This window comes from Lipomyces chichibuensis (genome assembly GCF_038497645.1).
Source record: "Lipomyces chichibuensis strain CBS 12929 unplaced genomic scaffold V1513scaffold_41, whole genome shotgun sequence".
Classification (NCBI taxonomy): domain Eukaryota; kingdom Fungi; phylum Ascomycota; class Lipomycetes; order Lipomycetales; family Lipomycetaceae; genus Lipomyces; species Lipomyces chichibuensis.
This window is the reverse complement of record NW_027117493.1, coordinates 104764-127904: the sequence shown is the minus strand read 5'-3', so window position 1 is coordinate 127904 and position 23141 is coordinate 104764. Positions and strand designations below refer to the sequence as shown.

Sequence of the window (23141 nt, the reverse complement as noted above, 5' to 3'; positions counted from 1 at the left end):
ATGCGACTAACATATTATTTAATTTTTGGCCTTATAGCTGCAAGATTGGTGATGCTATAACAAAGTTGTTATGGCAGGGTACGATTGTCGGGACTAACCTTTAGTCACCATAGTAAGGGAGGACACTGCCACTGAATCGCTTGGGTTAAGGGCATGTAAAAAACTCCCAACGAAATTTTTTCGAACCCAAGGCACTTAAGGACCAATTTCCATCACTCCCATCTAACTTATCAATTACCTAAATTGATAGTGCATAATGGTTTCAGTACGACGGCGCAGGAAACAGAAATCATCACTGCCAAAGATAACACGCAAACGTAATGATAAGCAGCGCAAGGTGCGGATCAAATCGAACGCCATTATCGCTGCTAATTGGGATGAGAAATTGACTCTTTCACAAAAGTATGCTCTACTGTGTTTGTCCTGATATTACTAGCGACTCTTTCTGGTATAGTTTACTAATGGCTAATAGTTACAAGAAGCTGGGGTTGACTTCCAGGCTTAGCAAGCCCACAGGTGGAATCCAGAAGGAGCTCAAACCCGCAACAGCAGCTTCCCCAGTCTCCCATGTCGTCTCTGGTAGAGCTCTCGAGTCCGACACTATTAATCCATCGAAGGCAATCACGGAAGCGAAAATTGTTCGTGATGCTGAAACTGGTGCGATTATACGGATCGAGGAAGTGAAAAGAACAGAATTTGACGACGTCTCAATTTCGGCTCCGACATCATCCACGACCGATGTCGTACGACAGCTAGAGGAGTACGCTGCTCGCGGTGAACGAAAAGTCGAGCGGACCCAATCTGAACGAGAGGATGCTTGGATAGAGGAGCTGGTTTCGAAGCATGGTGATGACTATGAGGCTATGATGAAAGATCGCAAGTTAAATATATGGCAGCAGAGTGCCGGGGACATTCGACGGCGTGTCGAGAAGTGGAAGAAGAATAGCCGTAGTGCTTAGATAAATAATCGTATATAAATGTTTTGACTGACTTCTGAGTCCAAGAAATAGTTGAGTGTTTCCCATTGTGCATCAAAGAATAGTTCGGCGGGTTCTACAATAATCATATCCACGCCACCACAATGTATACGAATACATATTAAGCTACTTTCCATAATATGCCGCTATCATATTCTGTAAATCAAAAATTGTAAGTGTAGTCGCTGGTACTGCTAGGTCTCTTAACTGACAGCGGACAACTTATGCGTAAATACAGTTTAGACTTAAGAACCTCCTACGCCTTATTGGGAAGCACTATTTCCTTAAAGGGAATGGTCCATTGGGTTGGGCACGCGTTGAGACTAGCTACAGCACATAAAGTTCTTAAAGTTATCAATTGCTGTTATTAATTTAATATCCATATCATAATATGGCAGCACGATAAAAGCGGCCTAGAACAAATCAAGATAATACGAGGAAAGATTTCAGTAATCGAATTGATCATCAGAGTCTAATGTTGCGACTTGTAACCAGTTACCCCCATTGTCCAATCATCAAGACATCGTAAAGGAGGACGGCGCACGCAAACATGAAGGACACGACAAATCTTAGGCATAAGACACGTTCTGAAGACTCCGAAGGCAGTTTACGGCGGTGGAAGGCGAAGATGAGACAAATATTCGCACCAATTTACATTTTCCAACGATCGAATGCAACACAGAACTTGACACTACAGAAGGTACCTGCGCAAAGAGGTAGACTTTCTTTTAGTGCATCATGGCTAAGGCTGAGTCTCGCCTGAAAGAAAATTTATCACGACAGAAGAGATCCACCTCGGTGCGCTCAGACTGTACTAAACTAATTTACTAAAAGAGTCTGTTATGAAGATAAAGCTCGGGATGGACGTCAGGGTTCACAGTTCACTATCGATGCGCACTCCATATGCATTAACGCCCTTGAAAGAGCGATAAGCAGTTTCTTCAACAACAGTAGTACCATAAGTACACCGCTGATAAGGAACAACAACAAGACTTGGTGATCGCGAAGGCTTTCCACACTGATGCTGTTAGAGCTCTTGTTGAGGAATCCAGTCACGGAACATACACCAGGAGACTGAGAACGATTGGTGCTCCATATCACCGATACCTGAATTCACGTAACTCAGCACCTGACAATTGAATTCGTTACCAATTTTGGATGTCATCCAGTGGTCAACTTTGAGATTCCGGCCGTCACAACATCTATTTTCAAGAGAACTGATCGAATTAAAGCGTTAACAAACCACCAGGACGAACTTGGATCTTTGGATCACGCGCGACATTATTCTCGAGCAAGTCAAGAGGGCTCGCAGCCGCCCCCATATTTTATTCCAGTGTGAAAGCACGGAGCGCTATTGCGAGAGCGACGAAGCTAAGGTTTTGGATTAACGGTTTCTGACTTTATTGTGCTTGCCATGAACTGTTGTGCTTCGCAGAGCAATTCGCCAGATAGATTCTTGAACCTGTCAAGAATCGTGATGGATATTGGACATCTGATGATATTGTTGAGCAACATCGAGCTTGTCTGGAAAAATGCGAAGCGTGAAGCAACGGCTAACTCTGATTATTTATACGCGGAGCTCAAAGTCTCCAGGTCCTAAAATGTGATGTCAATTGGACGGGTGCGGAAATTTAGGCGACTTGCAAGTCGGCATATAGACGCGTATGCATACATTTTAGATTGGAAAACTGCTATTTTCGTCTCTAAGAGGTACAAGTCACACCGAAGGCATCCTCAGTCTCTCGATTTAGAATAGTCGTGCACTAAAATTAACAATAATGAATTTTTGTTACCGCGATTTTTTATGATTGACGGTGAGTTTTTCTGACGATGCGCTAAAGTTCTGTTTTCTCATTACCCACTTGGTTCCAAGAAGACGCGGAATATTCAAGTAAGGGCTACGAAAGAATTTCTATCTCTACTACGGTTACATAAGTCTCCCAAGGAAACTGCCTGTGATGTACTAATTGACATACACATACACATTTCTCCAACGCTAACGATATGTGTCATCGAGCATTTTTAAACAATTGTGTGTTTCGTGCCCTAGAGATGACCCTGTTCATGCTCGTCATACGCTAATGGGACCAAAATTACTCTGCAAGCAATATGTGTTAAGCTGGCTACAATTAATTCAAGTCTATATGCTTTTTTCATAAAGTGCGGGGACCAAGATTAGTTGGAATGATTTTAATAATCAATTAAATAGGAAGATAATTATAAAACCAGTCTATGCAAATTTACACTTCGCAGAACGCGCCATATGTTATGAGCTTATCCTCAAAGCCAACGTATTCAATCTCAGTATGCGCACCAACGAAGAAAACGAAACCGGGCTCTGCAGCCATAGTTTTACCACCTTTAATACTAATAGTGCCCTTACCCTCGGTAACAACTACAACGCTCGGACCGCCGAGACCCTGAATTGTCTCTTTTTGGCCCTTGCTAACTTGAGTTCTCAGGACCGCGAATTCTGGAATGGGCGGATCGTAGAGATAGACCAAGCCATCACCGCTGGAGCGCTCAAACGAAGCAGGCTTCATCTTTTGCTCATCAACTGGAGCACATTCATATGTGAGCATCTCAACCAAATTCTTAACATCTTTGAATTTGGGGGTGAATCCAGCTCGGACGACATTGTCACTGGCAGCCATGCACTCTATGATGTCTCCAGAGATATAGGCGTGAGGGTCCTTGGCTTTTAAAAAGATAGCCTCACCGGCCTTGAGAGTGACGTAATTAAGCAAGAAAACTCCACAAAAAAGGCCAATGTCTAATGGAAACTCAACGTTAAGTCGTAGTAGTAGATCGGCTATTGCGTCATCACCGTAAGAACCTGCGAATGAGCCACTCTCATTTTGCACCCGCGCAACGAGCTTCTCGGCTGCGCCTTTAATAGTGGCATCGGAAGCGGTCATGACACCTTGAAAAAGCTTTTGCAGGTATGACTTGTTCACTGCTTCGTCCTGCTCCGTCTGAGGCTCGTCGATGACTCCATCTGTGAATGCCTTTGCGACCTCCTCTGGCACGACACTTCGAAACTCTGGAACAGACTCTAAGAAACTCTTGATCTCCTTTACTGGCCGAAAGCCACAGAAGCCTTCAAAATTAGTCAAGGCGATGGCCATTTCTGGCTTGTGGTTATCGTCTGGGTAGTTCTTTGGGTCATTCTCGTGGAGAATCTTTGCCAGGGACTTGTCGGGATGGGCTTGGATGGAGAGCACTTTCTGGATTGAGAGTACTTTAAAGAGAAATGGAAGATACGCGGATCCACTATCGAACTTAGTCGCTACAGCGGTGCCGACAAGTGAAGGATCCTTGTCTAGAATGTCGTGCAGAGTTACCTGGGTCTCTAGGTTTTTGGAAGGAACGGAAGGGTGAGTGCCCATCCATAGCTACTCAGTATTAGACTATTGCTTCAAAATCGGATAGAAATACATACTTCGGCATATGGAGTTTTCTCGTCGATCTCGAAAGTGAGATCAGTTGCGGCAGCAAACTTGGCGACAGAGCTGCTCTTCCCGATCTTGCCCCAGTCGTACTTCTGGGCACCTAGTAAGCTGTTAGTATGATGTAGAGCAGTTACATGTAGACCGGAGCAAGTGGTATTCATTCTTGCATAAATTGAAGTACTTACCACATTGCAGTTGGAAAAGGACGGACATTCTTAGCACCTAAGAACAAGTCAGACAGGATATTCAATCTTGAGCGCGCAATTGACGCGGCAATCACTTAAAGTAAACCGCCTCAATTAGGGGAAAACAAATCAGAAGTAGTTCTTACTCCGGGCAACTCGGTTATCCTCAGTATTATTGGGTGCGGAGGGCGATGAGATCTGGGCCAAAGTTGAAATGGACGAAGCCGAGCTCAATGTTACCGGAAGCTGCACAGCACTGCCACTGCCGCACCGCGCATCGACGCGATGGCATGTGGCTCCCGTGTGGCGCATTCTCCACACGTGGAGGATCCCGATGAAGGCAGACTGCCGCTGAAGTGCAACCCATAACCAGGTGTTTTCAAGCCAAAAACAGTGTGATTATGATTATTTGTGTTCAGGGCTAGAATTGTTTGGCGCAGAGCAGCCTGACTATGATTGCAGCGTTGACGAGGTGTCTTGCGACTTGGTGAGAATTCGGCGATTCTTGACTACAAGGTTAGGCCGTGGGCTTGCCAGAAGTTGATCGTCCGCTCAAAAGCCTGACAAGAGCATCAAAAGTTTCAGGATAACTCATAACTTATTGTGAAATACCTTCAGTCGTCGGTCATCGTCGTATGCCAAAAGAAGATGATTGGTCACCGAGCTATTTCAATCATGAACATAGCTGCAGCCGGAACCACAAACCTATAAACCAATGTTGCCAGCAAATATGGCTCCCCATGTCCATCTTCATTTTACCCATGTCTTTCCCATCTAGAAAGAGACTTGCTCACGCCATCAGTCGCCATGAGGAACTCATCTGCGGTAACGGTAAGCTCGCTTGGTAGCCTAAAGTATGCATCTTGCTGTAAATTAAATTCCAAAATTTGAAATTTGAAATTTGAAATCTATCCTTAGATCCTCGATAGTCTCTCACAATGAATGACCTTCGGGGAGATATAGTTACTAGCGATGAGGACAAGCATGATACTGCAATTAGGCGAGCAACGTAGATGCAACGTAGATAGAACGTCATTACTTTAAATGAGCCTTCTATATTCGGAAGTACATTCCATTACATCCATTTAAAATTAACAAAAATAATATACAATGCGGACGGCGGCCATATTGACCGTATCCTCACATAAGGTAGTAGATCGCAACATGTGCTGCACCCGACGCCTCAATAGGCGGTGGATTCTCCACATAGAACATCTATATGCATCAGTCATCAGTTACACAAAACTTTTTGATCATTATGTGTACACGTTATGTTTGTCCAATACTCTGATACCCAAAAAGTCTGGGGCCAAATCGTGCCTCTATGTTATACTTCACACAGCAATCAATGAGTTTAGAAATTAGCTGCGTGATTGGGCTGGTGATATCGATCCAAAGTCGACCGGAACGGATCTGTTGCGTCTTCTTCCTCGATCATTGCCAATCCTGCTGTGCCAAATGCTGACGTTCGGCCCGCGCCTGCACCACGTTTCCTTAACCAACTGAGGTAAAAGATATATGCAAGTATACCCAGAACTATGGCGCCTCCCACGCCGACGACGACGCCAATGACTATTCGTTTCTGAGACGAGGATAAACTGCTTCCGTTAACTGAGTTATTGGTAGACGACGAGGCAAACGTTGGCGTCGGACTTGCAGTTGACAATGATGACGAGATCGAGCTTCTCAATATGGTCGAAGTTGCTTTAGGAATAGCAGATCCGGATACGGTGACAAAGATCGTAGTTAGATAAGCTGATTCGGCGGAGATACTTGCAGTTGTTGAAGTAGGAGCTGCGGAAGTCGAAGTGACGATGCGCGTTTGCTCTGTGCTTGACGTTTCTGAAGAAGACCCGGAAGATTCTGACACTGATACAGCCAAGGCGGTGGTCTCAGGTCCAGGCACTCCAGATACATTTGAAACAGTGAATTCACTAGTTGTTGAGGGAGAGACTGACGTACGGACGGTAGTAATGGTGTTCGCTAGCGTACTGTTAAGATGTACCACATCTTGCTTCTTTACAATCGAAGATGCAATAGCGACTGAAGGAAGCGATAATATACTCCACAGCAGTATACTACTTCTTAGAATTAATATAAAGTGCATTTCTGGTAGTCAACCGTACGCCAATAGCGAGCGGGAAAAAGACATATGCAAGTGGGGATTAGACATTTTAGACATGCTGATGTTCGAAGTTCTAAATATAACTCGCGTAACTCGGCTGATTAATGTTACACATTTAACATCTGCTGTTAATATATCAACTGCGGCAATGACATCCAGAGTATCGAGTACTTTGTACCTAGTGCCGAGCGACGATGACCAAGGATTGAAAAGGGAATATTCATAGGTGAAATGCTACATTGGACAAGTGCTCCAAATAGATATCAGCTCCCCGCTCCATAGAGCCTTTTCTCCCAACGCTGAGCTCCTTTAGGAATAGTGCGCAACAACCTTACTTAAAATTGGCGGGCTATAGTGCCATCGTTACTATCCTTGCGTAGACCTTAAGCGTCGGAGGTAATATAGGAAGACGTGTGGTTATATAATTAATCCAAGCCGCTCAGAAGTTTCTGTCCTATCAACGCCAACAACGCTATTGCGAGAGCGGCGGCGCTGCAATAGTAACGGAATATGTGTGTGATCCGGTCATCGTCGATCAATCATATCCTATAACTCCACGATTTTTTTGCCTTGCTATCGCCGATCCGCGGCTTCAGCATTAACATAACAAACAAATGCTTTTAGATCAGTCCACTGAACTATCAGTGACGGTCGTTTATTACTACAGATTACACACCGTTTGATCCTTCGACGCTTCTTCGCAAATCATTTTCTCATGACTCCCATTCAACGACAGCTATTCAGAGCTACGGTCGCCGCTGTCTCGGCTACGGCTGCAGCTGCGTACCAGACGACAAATCACGACTCAGATGCCAGTTCATCCATCGGAGAAGTCGCAGTGGGTAAGGCATCTTTCCGGCTCGCTCTTTCGGGAATTCTGGGATCAATCAGTATTGCTTGCTGGGTGGTTTTGCTAGTCCCTCAGCTTATAGACCAGTGGAAATTGAAATCGTATGTTGACTCTGATGTGCAGGCTTTGAGTGAATCATATGTGATAGTACTAGAGACTAATCGACAAGATGATAGATCAGAAGGCGTTTCGCTTCTTTTTCTCACGGCTTGGCTTCTCGGTGACGTAGCAAATCTTTTGGGTGCGCTATGGGAGCACTTGTTACGCAACGTTGTGCTGCTGGCAGTATGGTTCGTTTTTGCCGATACGCTCGAGCTATCTTCTGCTGTTTATTATCGGTTTTTCCATCAAAATTCGATCAAAAGTCGCCCACATCGGAACACAGAGGAGACTCCGGTATTTTCCGTTGATGCGGACGGAGTTGAGTTTACTGCCGATGACGTTCCATTATTGAGCAACAACCTTACGACAGTCGCCACTCCGATATTGGATGGTATTCGGCCAGATGATGCCATCCCGTCACAAAAAACTCCTAATCCATGGCTCCACTACGGTGCTCCCATAGTGGCAGTGTGTCTTGCTGGCTTTATTGGCTATCAATTCAACGGTGACACCAATGAAGAAGATCGCAGCGATGACCGTCTTCCGTTGGGCCCGCAGATCTTGGGTTACATTTCTGCTCTGCTGTACCTTAGTGCGCGGATCCCTCAGATCATAAAAAATTACAAGAAGCGTTCAGTCCATGGTCTATCACTTCTTTTCTTCATCTACTCGACAATGGGTAATGTTACCTACGCATTTCAGATCATTCTCTATAGCAGTGACAGAAGGTATATTTTGCTTAATTTTCCGTGGCTTCTTGGATCGTTGGGAACAGTATTGCAAGATGCTATCATTTTTGCTCAGTTCTATATGTATCGCGAGAGGCCAAAGGCTCGCAGTGCCCGTCAAATGTTGTCGGAAGTCAACGATACAACTATCTAAGTCCCACACTGATCACGCAGATTGGATTCAATACCATTATACAGTATGTACTTTACGACGGTGGGAGGGATCTCCGGAATTCGTTTGGGTATCGCTCAATAGTGCTTCAAGTCATCCCCGGGCTGCTAAAAGGTTTTGGGTCCAATCAGGTTTATAGATAAAGGTTAATGTACTCCATCGATTTTTTTGGAATCCTACCAGAGTTCCAAAGATGGGCACCCGTCACGCCATGTTTGAATCTATGCCACAAATCGTACCGAGGAAAACAGAGTACGAAGACCCAGAGCTTACCAGAAGTTGTAATTTTGCCTCACACTCGACAACAGCACATTCCTTCATAGTAGCATGGACACATTATATGTGTATGATGATTGTAAAAACTATAAAATTGGACTACTATATACAGCCGTCATATATCGTATTCTCAACCCAATACACCATATTAATTTTTGTTTTAAGACCAACTTCACCGAACTTTTCCGTTGACCGTTTAGTCGAATAGTCCGAATCCTAGCTTAATATTAGCACCCGCTTCTCCAAATTATTAGAAAGGAACATACCCATGTCGTCATCAGACTCCTCCTTCTCCTCTTCCTTCTCCTCAACGACCTCTTCGGCAGCAGCCTCGGTGGCAGCAGCGCCGACAGCAGGAGCACCAGCAGCAGGAGCAGCGCCGACAGCACCAACGTTGGTAAGGAGATCCTTGATGTCCTTGCCCTCAAGAGCCTTGGCGAACAGGCTAGCCCAGATCTAATAATTTCTTCACGTAAGTCCTCCATTCCACAGAATTTTTACCAAAACCCCAAACTTTGTAAGAAAACGAACGTACAGGCTCAACGTCGACACCGGCAGCCTTGGTCAGCGACAGGAGCTTGTCGGAAGTGATCTCGACCTCAGCATCGGCAAGGATGAGGGCAGCTATACAAAAATCGAGTCAGAATTCAGGGAAGCCATCACGTATATCATCATCGAGATTTTCCGTTGGAGCAAACCGTCCACGGTACAACTCGAAGACATCGAAAATAATTACTCACCGTATGAAATAGCAGTCTCGGACATCGTGAAATGTGGGTATAGTTGTGTTGTAGATTGGATTGTTCGTAAATATGATCAACCACAGCCCGTAGCAATGACGAACCTTGGTGATGCCGCCAGATATCTTTGGGACGTATTCTCTCTTTCCGCTGAAAGTAACAGTCACGGGCAAGTTATTATAGGGTTTAACCCTACCTGTGTGGAACAAGTTTCCGGGTAACTGAACTGCAATAGGGATAGCGTCTGGGGACGAGCCGCAGACGTTGGTATGGCAACGGTTTTAATGTTATTTTGTTTTATGAACGCCAACTTGCAACGCAACCTTCGCGCAGCCGTTTAGTCCGGAACGAAATCTCCACAAATACGCTATGGTACTACTACCAGCTATGGAAAGTGCGGCTAGGTCTCCATCGCCTACGAAGAAATATTATATTAAGCCACCACCTACACTGTCCACAGCGGGACTGCATGCGTCACCGCGCCCAAGTTCTCGGGCATCAGTGTCATCTCGTCCGTCCACTCCTGCTAAATTGAAAACGGCAGCGGTTAGCTCAAATTGTGCTCCTGCTGCTTTAGCAAATACGGCAATCTCAAAACCATCTACTGTTTCGAAGCCAGTGGGATCGAGTAGCCACACTACGTCAGCGTCAGTTCCGGCAGCCCTACGGGTACCAGAACGATTTCAATCACCAAAACTGTCACCCACACCAACGCATCTGCTTTCTCGGCCACGCTCACAGCTTCGTCGACCAGCTTCGGTTGCAGTACTACGCGACGACTCTAACTCAGCGGGTTCGGCTCATTTGGGTCTTCGCCCAGTTTCCAGCCTTGACGTCATGTCCTCTTCTCAGCTGCTGTTGCGACAAACTGCAACCTCACATGGTCGCACCGCGTCTATATCAAGCAGATTCTCTACTGATTCTCTGGTTGGACAGGGTAATGTGCGAGTGCTTGTTCGAGCACGGCCATTTCTTCAGAGAGAGATCGAATCGCAGTGTAAATGTCTTCTGTCAATGGATTCAGCACTTGGTACCACGACGCTCTTCCATCCCGACGATATCGACCGCACTGATGATGGCTCGTCCGATTTTGGGTTGCCACTCTCCCGACGTATCAAAGATGCCAGAGAATTCGTATTCGACGAGTCCATGTGGTCTGTTGACAGCACGACCAAAAACACCCAATTCGTTGACCAACCCGCACTATATAATAAAGTCGGTCGTGAATTTCTTGATCACTCTTTCGAAGGTTACCACACGTGCATTTTGGCATATGGCCAAACTGGGGCAGGAAAGTCGTACACGATGATTGGAACAGAAGATGAGCCCGGTCTGATTCCGCGGACTTGCTATGACCTGTTTCAACGGATTGAGAAGATGACAACTGCAACTACAACATTTACAGTTAAGATCTCCTACTTTGAGATTTACAATGAGCATGTGTATGACTTGCTATTACCCGTGATCACAGAACCACCTACGCCGCTAAAGGTACGGGAGTCACCTGTCGATGGGCCCTATGTGAAGGACCTTACGACACACTCGGTTCGGACATATACCGAAGTTGAAAAGTATCTTAAGCGAGGCAATAGGCAGCGCGCGACTGCTGCTACAAATATGAATGCGACATCCAGTCGATCTCATGCTGTTTTTACACTCGCGCTGAAAAAAATTCAGAGCGATCCTATCATGGATGAGACAACAGAGGAAACCAATTCTCGCATCCGATTCGTCGACCTCGCCGGTTCAGAACGTGCCAATTCGACTGGCACTACGGGTACAAGATTACGGGAGGGGGCGAATATTAATAAGAGTTTGACAACATTAGGAAGAGTTATTAGCATCCTAGCGGAATCATCATTAGCTAGCAAAAAGCGCGACGTTGTTCCCTATCGAGATTCGACATTGACTTGGCTTCTGAAAGACAATCTTGGTGGCAACAGTAAGACTGCCATGATTGCATGTATATCGCCATGTGATTACGAGGAGGGTCTCTCCACTTTGCGGTACGCTAGTCAGGCAAAACATATTCGTACGCGTGCTGTTGTCAACCAGGATTTCATTTCGCCGGCGGAGAGAGATCAGAAACTCGTGGAGATGCAAGAGACAATTAATAAATTACAAGATACATTGGCGCAATACTCGAGCACGCAGAAACAGCAGACTGATGCCCAGATATTGGAATTGGAGAAGTTCAGAAAGGTGATTCGTTATTATGAAGACAAAGCCGAAGTAGAGGGTGTGTACTAGCGTCCTTATCCTTGGTACAGATGACAACTAACCTGCGCTATAGAAGCCAAACGACGAGCAGTCATGCAGGAGAACGAGACTGTTAAGCTGCATAATCGGCTGATCACGGAGCATGTCAAAGAGATGCGAAGCGAAGCCATAGAGTCAATCAAAATTCCTGATATTTTTGCAAAGGAATGGAACTCGATTATGCAAGAGACGGCCAGATTTCGAATGGAGCTTTCCGCTGATGTCTTGAGGTTGTTGCCAAAGGATCGTCAGGTGTCGATCCCGCGGACTACTGTTCAGGTTCAGTAATTGTGTACTAAGTTTGTTTGTCTTATATAATTGTTTGGACATTTGGAGTTTGGTCTCTATAAGTATGTTGTGATATGTTTGGACTGTAAGTCTTGGCAACGATAAACTTGTTTTGTTACAATAGCAAAGTATCAATTGGCAATGACACCACATATTGTCAAACTATGTGAGATGCACACAGTCTAATTAGTGATGCAGCTGTTTAATTTCAAATTTCCTGTCAGAGATATGGTCCACAAGTATGACCTATTATATGTATCCTGTGCGTAATTGTCGTTGCTGAGGCTGAGAGTATCTGACAGGCTCCGCTGGCCATTTGGCCGTGATGTTAGGGTTGGTAGCCCACATCTACGCTCCGGTGCCGGCAATCGTCAGAATCTCTTACTAAACTGCAATCACGAATCAATACTGACGTCCATATAAGACACAATGGTGCCAAACCCTACACTTGGTATGTCTTCCATATCGTATGCTAATGGAGTGTATCTAACTATAAATAGGCTGGGAGCGGCTTCAAGATGTGTTCTATCGCAAGCGCACAGAGTATAATATGATGTGGAACGACGAAGTCGATTTGTCAGAGTTTATCGTTGCTGGTGCGCCATATGGTGGAGCCATTGGTATGTCGTATTGGCAATTTATTTCTGTTTACTTAATGGTAGTGTTAATGGGTATCTAGCTCTTGTAAGGGATACCAGTCGGCCAATGTCATATCGTGGACCCGAGTCCAGACAGAAGATGATCTTGATATACAGCAACGCGGGCCAGCTTATTTGCAATATTCCAGTATGTGATTTTTATGAATGCATAGGGGCGACCCACTAATTGAAATTAGTGGGATAAAGGGTCAATCCGTGGTGTTGGCTGGAGCAACAACGAACAGCTGTTGATTGTGGGCGAAGACGGTAATGTGAGGCTTTATCACGACTTCCAAGGAGCTTTCACGCAATTTTCTCTTGGGAAAGAGGCAGAAGATCATGGTGTTGCTGAATGCCGATTTTGGGGAACAGGTTTTGTTGCTCGGTTGTCCAACAACCGATTTGTGGCAATCTCCAGATATGAAGAGCCTCGACCAAGACTATTAGTCGAGATTTCGACGAATGCGGTAGAATTCCATGGATGGAATATAGCGCCGCCGTCGTACACGCTGAGCCGGCATGTTGAGGTATTTTTGGGGGTGAATAATACTGTCAATGTAATTGATTCGATGGAGTCTCAAGATAAGCGTCTCCAGGAGGGTCCCTTCACGCACGTTGCAGTATCATCCAATGGCGCTTTGCTAGTTCTATATACATCGTATGGCAAACTTTACGTTATATCCTCAGACTTTTCAAAAAAGTATTCAGAGTACGACACCGGGACCCTTGACAGTCCATCACAAGTTATGTGGTGTGCGAACGATTGCGTCGCGGTCGCGTGGGAAAATGAGATTAGATTAGTTGGACCCGGTGGCGGTGCGCTTAGTTTCTACTATGACAGTCGAATAGCACTTATTCCAGAAGCGGACGGTATTCGAATTATCAGCAATGAAAAGTGTGAGTTCTTATCAAAGGTTCCAGATATTGTCGTCGACCTTTTCAGAATCGGCTCAACCGCTCCATCTGCGATTCTACTTGACGCGGTAGAGCAGTTGGAATTCAAGTCACCAAAAGCGGACGATAATATTCAACTTATTCGGTCAAATTTGAACGAAGCTGTCGATGCATGCGTCAAGGCTGCGAGCTACGAACCGGAACAGTACTGGCAGAAACGTCTCCTGAAGGCCGCATTGTTGGGAAAGTCCGTTCTTGAGCTTTACTCGTCGGACGAATTTGTCGAAATGTGCGAAACTTTGCGAGTCCTCAATGCTGTCAGATACTACGATGTCGGTATTTTAATCACATATGAAGAGTTCATTCGACTCACCCCGGAGCGGCTCATTGACCGTCTTATTAGCCGCCAGAGATACCTTTTGGCGCTCAGGTTATCGGACTATCTCCAGCTACCGATCGATAAAATTTACATTAGATGGTCGTGCGCAAAGGTAAAGGCCTCTCCAGACGATGACAATACAATTTGCAAGACAATCGTAAATAAACTTAAGGCGGTACCTGGCGTTTCCTACGAAGAGATTGCGCGGACAGCATATGATGAAGGTCGATCAAAGCTCGCTACACTGCTGCTCAACTTCGAGCCTCGTGCGGGTCGCCAAGTTCCTCTCCTCCTGGATATGGAAGAGGATGAAATTGCACTGATTAAGGCTGTCGAGAGCGGCGATCCAGACTTGATATACTACGTATTACTGCATCTGAAGGGAAAGTATTCTTTAGCACAGTTTTTCAGGTTGGTCAATGATAAGCCAGTGGCGTCTGCTGTCGTGGAGCAGCTCGCGAGGAATGAGGGACCAGAGTTGTTAAAGGATTTCTACTATCAGGACGATAGACGTGCTGATAGCGCTCTGGTTATCTATCGCGAGGCGCTGCTCTTAGATGACGTACAGGACCGCATGGATAAGCTCAAGCTTGGAACTAAGATTTACCAAGATTCAAAGGATCCCTATCCTGACGCAAAGGCGATGGAGGACCATGCGAAGCTGTACGAACATCAATTGGGATATGAGAAAGATTATAAGACTGCGTTCGTTGGCCTTACCGTCGCAGAAACAATCAAGAAGCTGATTAAAATTGGACAAGGATCGAAGGCCTCGAAGTTGAAGGGTGAGTTCAAGGTGCCTGATAAAATGTTTATTTTTTTGAAAGAAGGAACATATCCTGTTCCGAAGAAGAATTAATTGTCCGGATATAGAGGGCATACAAGGGGACTGACTTGGTGTTGGATGTTCAATAGGTGTTTTGTATTGGTAGTATTTAGCATGTAGTTAATAGCATGATTTCGTATGATCATTTAATAATATATAATAACTACGTTGACGACCCGCAACACATAATGAACGGCACATGATTATCTTGCCAAACCTTCAGAGTGAAGAAGCACTAATGCAAACGAACAAGACGAACAACAGCAAACCACAAAAATTGCATTTACTGAAAGAACAAATCGACAGGTCGGAGCTGTAAATGCAAGGACGTGACGATTGATTCAAACAGATATGTAACAACGCTGAAACGTTAAGTGAAAAAGTAAACACCCATCCTGTCGCACTACAACCCATCCTCCAACCAAAAACGGTAACAATAAAAAACCCAAATACTCCTATTCCATTACACTTGTGTATACATATAACTTATTGACTTAGAAATGCTGGTATATAGTATTTGATTAGTTACGAGTAAACTCGACAGAGGCCGTCAAGCAGGTAATCAGCTGGTAGTCCTCCTTGTAGGCTCTGGCGACAACGTTGTACTTGCCCTGGATTGAGTTAGTATATATTCTTTTTGGATGCTGATCAATAAAACCTTGACATACAGGAGGAATCTCGTTCGGAAGCTCCACGGTCTTGGAGAACTTGATGGTACCTTTCTCGAGAGGGCACGGACGGTCTGCATTCTCCAGTTGTTCGCAGAGATCGATAGTCTCCTTAACGAGACGGATAAAGCCATAACGGACCTCAACCTCGACGAAAGCCCCTTCATTAATCTGCTCTGCAAGATAGCCTTCACCCTCGATGTAAAGCTCAGCACCCTTAAGAGGTGGGTTCGGGTCGATCTTCAAATATTTAATGTCGAGAACCTGTGAGACGTCGAGATCGCAGATGGCAACTGGCGACTCGCCAGGAACGGGCTTGGTAGGTGCAGCGAAAACCGATACATCCGGCCCGTCGAATGGAAGTGGAAGCTGCTGGGTGGAAACCGCTGAAACGGCCACAGCGGCAGCGAGAATGATGGAGGCGATTGCGAACTTCATTTCGAAGACGACGGACGGATGGACGAGCGAGAACTTTTCGTAGGATGGAGAAGTTCTGTTTTGAACGAAACTTGGTTGGGATGAGTGTTGTTCTTGATGGTGGTAGCGAGAAGGTTTGCCTAGCGACTGCCCGATTCGCCGCAGGGCCTCTGACGGGTGTTTTGCGGATCTCAATAATGTTCCGCAGCAAACTGCATAGTACCCTTACCCTTAGTCCGCTGATAAGACCGGTTATATCCAGCGTCGAAGCAAATTGTGAGCCAGTAACTTGATATCACAATTGGTAACTTATCGTGATTTGTATAGGATTGTTCTTCTCCAGACATAAGTCGTGGATGCAATCGTCAATCTGACTCCTGAAGCAACGGGCAATGGAACTTACAGCCAAGTTAATTATGATGTTCTTAGTGCTGATCATGGTGCCGGTTGAGCTGGTTGAGCAGGTTGAGCCTCTGTGCAAAATGGGCCAGGTGGAGTACCTTCAGTGACCCCTATTATCATAATCAATGTTCATGCTGGGGCAATCTGCGTATCCAGCGACTTCAATATTGTGCATGGACAAATTCAAGGCGTTTCGTAACATGAGCACAAACGGGATGAGTTACCGGTGACGAGTTTTAAGCGGGGCGATGGTTCGTTTCTTTTCAGGCTGACTGGCTATTGCTTGGATACATCGAGGAAATATGTCTGCATATCCTGTGGTTGGTCAGGAAACTGTGCGCTGTTGATTGCAGATGTTACTAAGGAATGATTCGTGCTCTATGGTCGAGTCATTATGGTGCTTGTTTACAATAGGATGGAGTTTGACCGTTGGATCTATGTTGCGAAAGCCAGGGTTAGATATCAATTGACAGTTACTAAATTCTACACTAAACATGGATTGCATTATGATGTGATTATTCTCATCCCGAGTTCATCTCCGTATATTTCCTTGACGTCTACATCTGCTATCAGCGAGTAATGGTGTTATTCTCGTTAAAGCACAACAGATGAGCCATGTATATTAGAATCAAATGCCTAGTCTACTCTCCCAAGAAACAGTCGCCAATGTACATTTTTAAATCTCTAACTGCAAATGGAATATTTCCCGGTAAGCGCTAACTTTACGCAGCCAATTGTACATAAGTCCAAGTTGCTCGAGGGTTAGGTTTAGTCGATACGAGTTAGTAACTTGTTTCGAATAATGATATGTAAACTCAATTTGAGGTCATTTGTTTCGACTTCGTTGACGTTCTATTGAAGTCGTGTCACGATAGCGATTGCCAGTTGGTCGTTATATAAGAGGTATGCTCATAGCTTTAGTTGACCGAGTCCTAAATTGGTACTGCGCGCCTGAAAGGCGCGAAGCCAGTGTAGGTTGATTCGGAAGTGGCCGTTAAGAACGGATTGTTCACAATCACGCGGTGAACATAGACAAAGATAATTCGACTAATAGTTTTATTGAGTAGAATGTCACAGACTTCGAAAGACCGTTCATTTATCGCCGTCATTGGCGACGAGGATTCTGTCACTGGTTTGCTTCTTGCTGGTGTCGGCCACTTGACGGAGGACAAGAGGAAGAACTTTCTGGTCGTCGACAATAAGTCTACTGTTGAGGACATCGAGAATGCATTCGATGAGTTCACTTCTGCGAGAAAGGACATAGCGGTTTTGTTGATTAACCAGCATGTAAGTCGTGACAACGTCAGGCAGCAAGCGCCGGTACAGTACGGATTGGCTAATTGTGCGATAGATTGCCGAGAAAATTAGATATAAGTTGGACAGCTACACGAATGCATTTCCTGCTGTTCTAGAAATACCATCGAAGGACCACCCTTACGGTATGTTTAATTTCATTATAAGTGGAGGTTCTTCCTCGGTGCGACCCCATCCGCTAACATAGTAAAATTCTAGACCCAGAAAAGGACAGTGTCTTACGACGAGTGCGGAGACTGTTTGGCGAATAAGCATCAAAGCTGTGAAGCAGAAAGGGCGAAGGCGCGGCCTTGATATTGGTGTATCTATCGTATATATCGTGGCAGTATTAGTCCGGTTCCTTCAGGTTTTATTCATTGTATTAATAAAAGAAAAAGCCATATCTCTTATACATAAACATCCGACAACTTTTAGCAACCGTTCCTATATACAAAATTATACGATACAAATATTAACAATGCTGCACGGCATACGCGTTCACAATAACCGCCGTCGCAGTCTGAATATTCATACTTCTAACCACCCCAACCTGTTTAATCTCAACTGCGCAATCCAATTCCCGCAACAACTGTGGCGGGATTCCTTCCTTCTCCTTACCCAAAACTAGGACCATTTTTTTTGGGAACTTCAGCTCATTGGTGAGTAACACGCTGCCATCTGTCTGCTCGACGCCCCAGATACTGTATCCATTTCGTTTGCAATCATGAAGATATGACGGGATATCGCCTTCAACGACTTCCTTCATCGGCATCCACTTATCTGCAGTCACTGCCACCGCCTGAAATTCTCTATTTCTCACCATATTCATGTCGGGGATGCAAAGCAATTCCGCACCGAGCACGTCAGCGAGACGGCAGATACCACCGAGATTAGGAGCTTTGTCGACCAACGATGCAAGAATAATCAACTGCCCTTTCGTGGTACGAACCGGTCGTGGCGTCGGCACGCGAGTATTAGATTTCGTCTGTAACGCTATAGCCTGCATTGCTGCCGTTCCGTTCGATGCTATCTTGCTCTGGTAGTCCGTAGTTGAAGAGATAGTTAAGGGCTGCCCAACCTGAACGAGAGCAATATCTCGGGTCTTGTCTGCTATGACTGCCTCCATGAAATCTTCATACACTAATCGCCGTCTACAATTGCTCGCCTGCTCATTACTACGAGCCGCTACACCGCCACATATAGACACTAAATTGTAATCTTCAAAGAGACTCCACAAGACAGAGTCTCCATAACTGAAGTTGCCAAACGTTGGACTGGACAACACGTGAGCCTCCAATAAGTTAACAGTGTCTTCTAACTCTTGGGAAACATTTGGCACTGTCAAATGCTGCTTCAAGCCAAGTAGCAAAGACGTAGCCGTGTGCCTCAAAACTGCACGATTCGTCGTAGCAAAGGCTAATAAAATCGGAGTAATTTTGCGTAACAATTCTATTCCACGCTCCTTATTATGGTGCGCAAACGCAGTCCGCGAAGTAATGACGGCGACGGTTAGTAGACTGGCTAGATAGCGCGGCTTGTCCTCTGAATTCGACAACGGGTTCCATAAATGTTTGTCATCAATATCAGAATTTCGATCGTAGATTGATCGCGCGAGAATCCACTCGAAAGCTGTACGCACCGCAGGACTAAACTCCACCTTCAACGTTTCCTGTATCATGTCCAATAGCTTCGGTCTAACTCCGGCAGGGATATACCGATCTATGAGAAGAAGCAGCTCCGATAAAGATACTCTATGAGCTTCGGACGCGGCGTCGCCAGTGGTAGATGTGAACAGAGAAGGGGTCGACGCGAGAATAGCTGACAAAGCAACTTCACCGAAAGTCGACGAATTACTACCCTGAAGATTCGCTAACATGAGCGCGACGTGCGCGCGAGATGAAGATTCCCGGACTCCTGTCTCTGCCAATGTGATTTCGATCCCATCAGCGCGAGTGGTACCAAGAACAGGATCGTCGATTAAGAAAACGTTAGCGCTGTTTTGCTGGAAACAGTATATTTCAACAAGAACACTCGCAATCCACGTGTTTTTGTTAAAATTGTCGCAGTGATCGTGTTGGAACGTGTGCAGACACTTTGAGAATATGGGGAGCACTCGTCTACGTGCATAACCCATCGGTACTAATGCGTGCGCGACTTCTTCTAACTGTTCGAACTTCTCGGGGTTACCGGTTGAGTAATTGAGCACAACAGGGTGGAAGAGTAGCTCAATGAGAGTGGTACTTGCAGAATGTCGCGCGACTGACAAATTCTGATCTGCCACATACATCCAAATTTGCATCAACAAATCCAAAATCTGCAGGCGATTAAACGCCTCCTCTGACAAGTTCGGAACAATGTCATATAGGAATTCACAATATAGTGAAAGCAAAGTGAAGTTATGAGCATTCGGAATAATATTCTGAATTGCTTTGACGAGGGGTGAAAAATCCACTGGCATCTTTTTCGTCGCCATTCCAGCACGAGTGACATTGAAAATCTCAAGGGCTAGAAATTCCAAAAGCCGAAACTTGTCGCGACTGAAACATCGTTAGCAAATACATTTTGGAAAAGCAAAGTGTACGGAAAATTACTTCTCGTGGACATTCCAGGAGTCGAAGGATCCAGCATTTTCTAATACTGCAGCAAATTTACCAACCAACTTTGGTAACCACGACAACACCGGCGATGGTTGCAGTCGTGAAAGCCGTTCAAGGAATTGAACAGCAACAGCGAAGTCGCCCAGGACGGCCCCAACATAACTGTCATTTTCAAATTGCGCTATCAATCCACGATAAAGCGTTTCCGCTTGGCTTTCTGAGAAGCTATGTGTCGGCTGCACAATCGGAATGCCAGCGAACGCAGAAGAAAGCGTTTCCAAATTGTGATCATTGATAAACGTCGCGACTAATGCTAGATACGCTCCAACGGCGAGATCGACTTCCAGTTTCAATTTCGCTGATGATGCTCAGTACTAAGCATTGAAATACGAAAAACTCGACAGTTACTCACGCTCTAAATGGAACTTCATAAATTCGCCGTACACCAATATAGTCCGATCGTATCCAGACAAATAGCTTTGCAGATATGCTAGCAACGAGTCCAGTTCGCCGGTAGTTTTGAGGAACACAGAAATCAACGCCTTCATTTCGCTCAGTTTAGTTTCCAACGCCCTGTAACCTGGAAGTCCGTTCTTGCCGACATCTAGAGACTCGTCCTTCAATAAGACAAACTTTTTGATCTCCTGTTTGATATATTCCTTTACTTCATCTTTCCTGTCAAGCTTGCTAGCCCACTCCACTATACCGTCCGTGTCGGCCTCGCAGTCGACACGACACTTGAGAATGCCGCCAACTACGTCAGCAGCGTCGGCCCCAGTAACAGTCTTCAAGATGTTGATAACGTAGCCGACAACGCAACTCTGCAATACCCTACTCTCATACTTGATATCCTGGCACACTCTAACCAGCAACTTACACGTCTTGCCGCTGAAACAGGCATCACCCCGCCGTTTCACCGCTGCCGATATACCCCGAACAACATACACGATATACGCTTCAAAAGCCTTCTTTTCGCCATCCACAATGTTCGATAACATACTCTCCACAAACTCGACCGGCTTGTCAAAAGCAAGAACAACCCGCTCAATAAATTCACTCACGTCGTTGCCATGCAGACACAGATCACGTCCATTTTTGTGTTTTTCAACAGTGAAAAACGATGCTTGCGCAATAAATGGCAAAAAAGTGTCCGTAAGGACACCATACTCACTTTCGAAAACTTTAAGCCGCGATACACTCAGTCCGAACAAGAACTTTGCGATTTCGACACGAACAGAGGAAAGTGATGCCGCCAAGCCCATTTTAAGAAGGGATGACGGCCACAAAGTCGGCATCGTAAGCACGGAGGAGGAAGAAGGTTGGAACAGTGATTGGATGTCTGGGATTGCTGCGCGGGTTTGGTGGGCTGAGGTGTCGATGGCTATTATTTCGACGAGCGTGATAAATCTGGACCAGAGGATTAGCAATTGTTGGCGCTCGGCGATGGAGAATGTAAAAATCCTGTCCTTGTCAGTTAAGCCTATCTCAAGCCACACGCAAATTGAGCGGGATTAGAACGTACCCGGGGAAATTTATGTCGACACCAACAGCGTTAACGCTCCGTTCTAAAATATACAAGCACAACTTTCTCCGCTCTGGCGAACCGCTAACCAGATGCTGCGCCAGCGTAAGCCAGTACCCAGGGCGATTAATGAATGCTTGTCCGTTATTAGACTGCATATATCCAGTCTCTACGACCGCACTCCAAAAGTAGAGCGCGGTTGTAGTATGCAAGTCCAGATGCGTTGACAAGCCAAGCCATACTGCATTAGCAGAAACGCTCCTGAGGAGAGTGTCCAGTATATGTGACGTTAATAAGAACTTGCTGGCCGCGCGAGCAACCGCCGGATCGGCTGTCGCTTGGAATATGAAGCCGAGGCGAGAGATATCCGGGATAGCCGCGAACTGGGGCTCTTTTGCATGTCGTGGTACTTCATAAATTGTTGTCAAAAACTCGAATATAGGAACAACATCTGCATCCGGCAGATCGTCTTCCACGTCGGTATCCAAACTCCCAAGGATGTCATCGACAAAAGTGTGCGCCGACGGCTCAAAGGACATATCCTCCGTAACCAATGCCGTACGAGCCACTCGCGCCTGTCGAACAAGGGAATCCCTGCACTTATTAATAACATTCTTTCCAACTTGTTCCTGCACAGCCTCGCATATCTTTTTAGCGGTCAAATAATCCTTCGCTGTCCCAAAGATTAAAGAGACGCAGTATTCCTGTAAACGAGTATACGTTTGTGCGAATAACTCCCTAGCCTTGGGACTGCACTGCGTCTGAGCATGAATATTGGTCTCCGAAAGTAATCCAAGCACAGCATCGACTTGAGCCCTATCAGCAGTGATTATATTTTCACTGATATCGTTCGCCAGCCTTGCACGCCATTCCTCGTCGATGCGGCCGACTAGTAGCTTTAACGCATCTTGCTGAAAACCGCATTCTATATTCCAATTAGAGCGAGTATCATAAGGCGCCTGTGTTAGTGGTGCGTACTCACGATTTGTCATCTGAAATGTAGCTAGATCCTCCGCTCTGGACATGTAAAAACGCCTAGGTGCTTTACACTCAAAAACTCTTAACCCCTGAAATTTGATGAATTAAAAGGCGAGTGGCATCACCTTTTCTGGCAGCCGTAATTTATCTCCACGTGTCACAAATAGCAATGTAAGATTACATGTAATTGGCCATTCCAGAAATATTGCATTTATTAGAAAATAATAAAACTTGATGACATTAGCTGTGAGGTTTTGCGAATAATTGCAACAACACAAGTTGCGGGTGAGTCCCGTGATACTGTAAGACGGAACTCAGTGATCACCAGCCCGCGCGCCGCTATCCACAATAATTTCGGAACAACCCCTTCATC

At 45.5% G+C, this 23141-nt stretch overlaps 10 protein-coding genes across 10 annotated transcripts; 5 read left to right on the top strand and 5 right to left on the bottom strand.

The window, feature by feature from the left end:
• The first annotated feature begins 192 nt into the window (after nt 1–192).
• On the top strand, nt 193–1107 carry V1513DRAFT_419702 (ribosome biogenesis protein Nop16). Its single transcript, XM_066895925.1, has 2 exons — nt 193–402; nt 473–1107. Exons 1-2 carry the CDS (start codon nt 257–259, stop codon nt 957–959), a joined length of 633 nt encoding a protein of 210 aa, XP_066751480.1. The 5' UTR covers nt 193–256; the 3' UTR covers nt 960–1107.
• A 2045-nt stretch (nt 1108–3152) lies between these two features.
• Nucleotides 3153–4900, bottom strand: V1513DRAFT_451620 (mannose-6-phosphate isomerase). Its single transcript, XM_066898995.1, has 3 exons — nt 4615–4900; nt 4420–4529; nt 3153–4372 (listed from the first exon to the last, which is right to left on the bottom strand). Exons 1-3 carry the CDS (start codon nt 4640–4642, stop codon nt 3218–3220), a joined length of 1293 nt encoding a protein of 430 aa, XP_066751479.1. The 5' UTR covers nt 4643–4900; the 3' UTR covers nt 3153–3217.
• Nucleotides 4901–5603: 703 nt separating this feature from the next.
• On the bottom strand, nt 5604–7202 carry V1513DRAFT_451617 (uncharacterized protein). Its single transcript, XM_066898994.1, has one exon. It carries the CDS (start codon nt 6719–6721, stop codon nt 5969–5971), a length of 753 nt encoding a protein of 250 aa, XP_066751478.1. The 5' UTR covers nt 6722–7202; the 3' UTR covers nt 5604–5968.
• V1513DRAFT_451616 (PQ loop repeat-domain-containing protein) lies at nt 7133–8982 on the top strand. The gene is made up of 2 exons (XM_066898993.1): nt 7133–7690; nt 7766–8982. The coding sequence occupies exons 1-2, from the start codon at nt 7455–7457 to the stop codon at nt 8571–8573; spliced, it is 1044 nt and encodes a 347-aa protein (XP_066751477.1). The 5' UTR covers nt 7133–7454; the 3' UTR covers nt 8574–8982.
• A 140-nt stretch (nt 8983–9122) lies between these two features.
• V1513DRAFT_365583 (ribosomal protein P1) lies at nt 9123–9492 on the bottom strand (the record flags this gene model as incomplete). Its single annotated transcript, XM_066894744.1, has 2 exons — nt 9123–9323; nt 9403–9492. Coding segments are annotated over 2 exons (291 nt in total), but the record flags the coding sequence as incomplete, so codon positions are not given.
• Nucleotides 9493–9976: 484 nt separating this feature from the next.
• V1513DRAFT_384308 (P-loop containing nucleoside triphosphate hydrolase protein) lies at nt 9977–12154 on the top strand (the record flags this gene model as incomplete). The annotated part of the gene is made up of 2 exons (XM_066895165.1): nt 9977–11846; nt 11901–12154. The coding sequence occupies 2 exons, from the start codon at nt 9977–9979 to the stop codon at nt 12152–12154; spliced, it is 2124 nt and encodes a 707-aa protein (XP_066751475.1).
• Nucleotides 12155–12583: 429 nt separating this feature from the next.
• Nucleotides 12584–14924, top strand: V1513DRAFT_384232 (Vps16, N-terminal region-domain-containing protein; the record flags this gene model as incomplete). Its single annotated transcript, XM_066895163.1, has 4 exons — nt 12584–12605; nt 12655–12774; nt 12834–12940; nt 12990–14924. The coding sequence occupies 4 exons, from the start codon at nt 12584–12586 to the stop codon at nt 14922–14924; spliced, it is 2184 nt and encodes a 727-aa protein (XP_066751474.1).
• Nucleotides 14925–14996: 72 nt separating this feature from the next.
• Nucleotides 14997–16121, bottom strand: V1513DRAFT_451607 (ML domain-containing protein). Its single transcript, XM_066898992.1, has 2 exons — nt 15560–16121; nt 14997–15502 (listed from the first exon to the last, which is right to left on the bottom strand). Exons 1-2 carry the CDS (start codon nt 15995–15997, stop codon nt 15413–15415), a joined length of 528 nt encoding a protein of 175 aa, XP_066751473.1. The 5' UTR covers nt 15998–16121; the 3' UTR covers nt 14997–15412.
• A 1082-nt stretch (nt 16122–17203) lies between these two features.
• V1513DRAFT_451604 (ATPase, V1 complex, subunit F) lies at nt 17204–18089 on the top strand. Its single transcript, XM_066898991.1, has 4 exons — nt 17204–17281; nt 17446–17665; nt 17730–17817; nt 17891–18089. Exons 2-4 carry the CDS (start codon nt 17447–17449, stop codon nt 17941–17943), a joined length of 360 nt encoding a protein of 119 aa, XP_066751472.1. The 5' UTR covers nt 17204–17281; nt 17446; the 3' UTR covers nt 17944–18089.
• Nucleotides 18034–23008, bottom strand: V1513DRAFT_404803 (uncharacterized protein). Its single transcript, XM_066895594.1, has 5 exons — nt 22773–23008; nt 21791–22715; nt 20681–21729; nt 20263–20626; nt 18034–20208 (listed from the first exon to the last, which is right to left on the bottom strand). The coding sequence occupies exons 1-5, from the start codon at nt 22813–22815 to the stop codon at nt 18144–18146; spliced, it is 4446 nt and encodes a 1481-aa protein (XP_066751471.1). The 5' UTR covers nt 22816–23008; the 3' UTR covers nt 18034–18143.
• Nucleotides 23009–23141: the final 133 nt, after the last annotated feature.

Bases quoted from the DNA above. Each gene is read 5' to 3' on its own strand.
- V1513DRAFT_419702 (XM_066895925.1), top strand. From the start codon at position 257: ATGGTTTCAGTACGACGGCGCAGGAAACAGAAATCATCACTGCCAAAG. The intron at 403-472 runs GTATGCTCTACT...AATGGCTAATAG, and splicing joins AAATTGACTCTTTCACAAAA to TTACAAGAAGCTGGGGTTGA.
- V1513DRAFT_451620 (XM_066898995.1), bottom strand. From the start codon at position 4,642: ATGTCCGTCCTTTTCCAACTGCAATGTG. The intron at 4,530-4,614 runs GTAAGTACTTCA...ACAGCTTACTAG, and splicing joins CCTTTTCCAACTGCAATGTG to GTGCCCAGAAGTACGACTGG. The intron at 4,373-4,419 runs GTATGTATTTCT...AATACTGAGTAG, and splicing joins AGAAAACTCCATATGCCGAA to CTATGGATGGGCACTCACCC.
- V1513DRAFT_451617 (XM_066898994.1), bottom strand. From the start codon at position 6,721: ATGCACTTTATATTAATTCTAAGAAGTAGTATACTGCTGTGGAGTATA.
- V1513DRAFT_451616 (XM_066898993.1), top strand. From the start codon at position 7,455: ATGACTCCCATTCAACGACAGCTATTCAGAGCTACGGTCGCCGCTGTC. The intron at 7,691-7,765 runs GTATGTTGACTC...ACAAGATGATAG, and splicing joins GACCAGTGGAAATTGAAATC to ATCAGAAGGCGTTTCGCTTC.
- V1513DRAFT_451607 (XM_066898992.1), bottom strand. From the start codon at position 15,997: ATGAAGTTCGCAATCGCCTCCATCATTCTCGCTGCCGCTGTGGCCGTT. The intron at 15,503-15,559 runs GTATGTCAAGGT...AACTCAATCCAG, and splicing joins TTCCGAACGAGATTCCTCCT to GGCAAGTACAACGTTGTCGC.
- V1513DRAFT_451604 (XM_066898991.1), top strand. From the start codon at position 17,447: ATGTCACAGACTTCGAAAGACCGTTCATTTATCGCCGTCATTGGCGAC. The intron at 17,666-17,729 runs GTAAGTCGTGAC...ATTGTGCGATAG, and splicing joins TTTTGTTGATTAACCAGCAT to ATTGCCGAGAAAATTAGATA. The intron at 17,818-17,890 runs GTATGTTTAATT...GTAAAATTCTAG, and splicing joins ATCGAAGGACCACCCTTACG to ACCCAGAAAAGGACAGTGTC.
- V1513DRAFT_404803 (XM_066895594.1), bottom strand. From the start codon at position 22,815: ATGTCCAGAGCGGAGGATCTAGCTACATTTCAGATGACAAATC. The intron at 22,716-22,772 runs GTGAGTACGCAC...ATTGGAATATAG, and splicing joins TACATTTCAGATGACAAATC to AATGCGGTTTTCAGCAAGAT. The intron at 20,627-20,680 runs GTGAGTAACTGT...GAGCATCATCAG, and splicing joins TATGAAGTTCCATTTAGAGC to CGAAATTGAAACTGGAAGTC.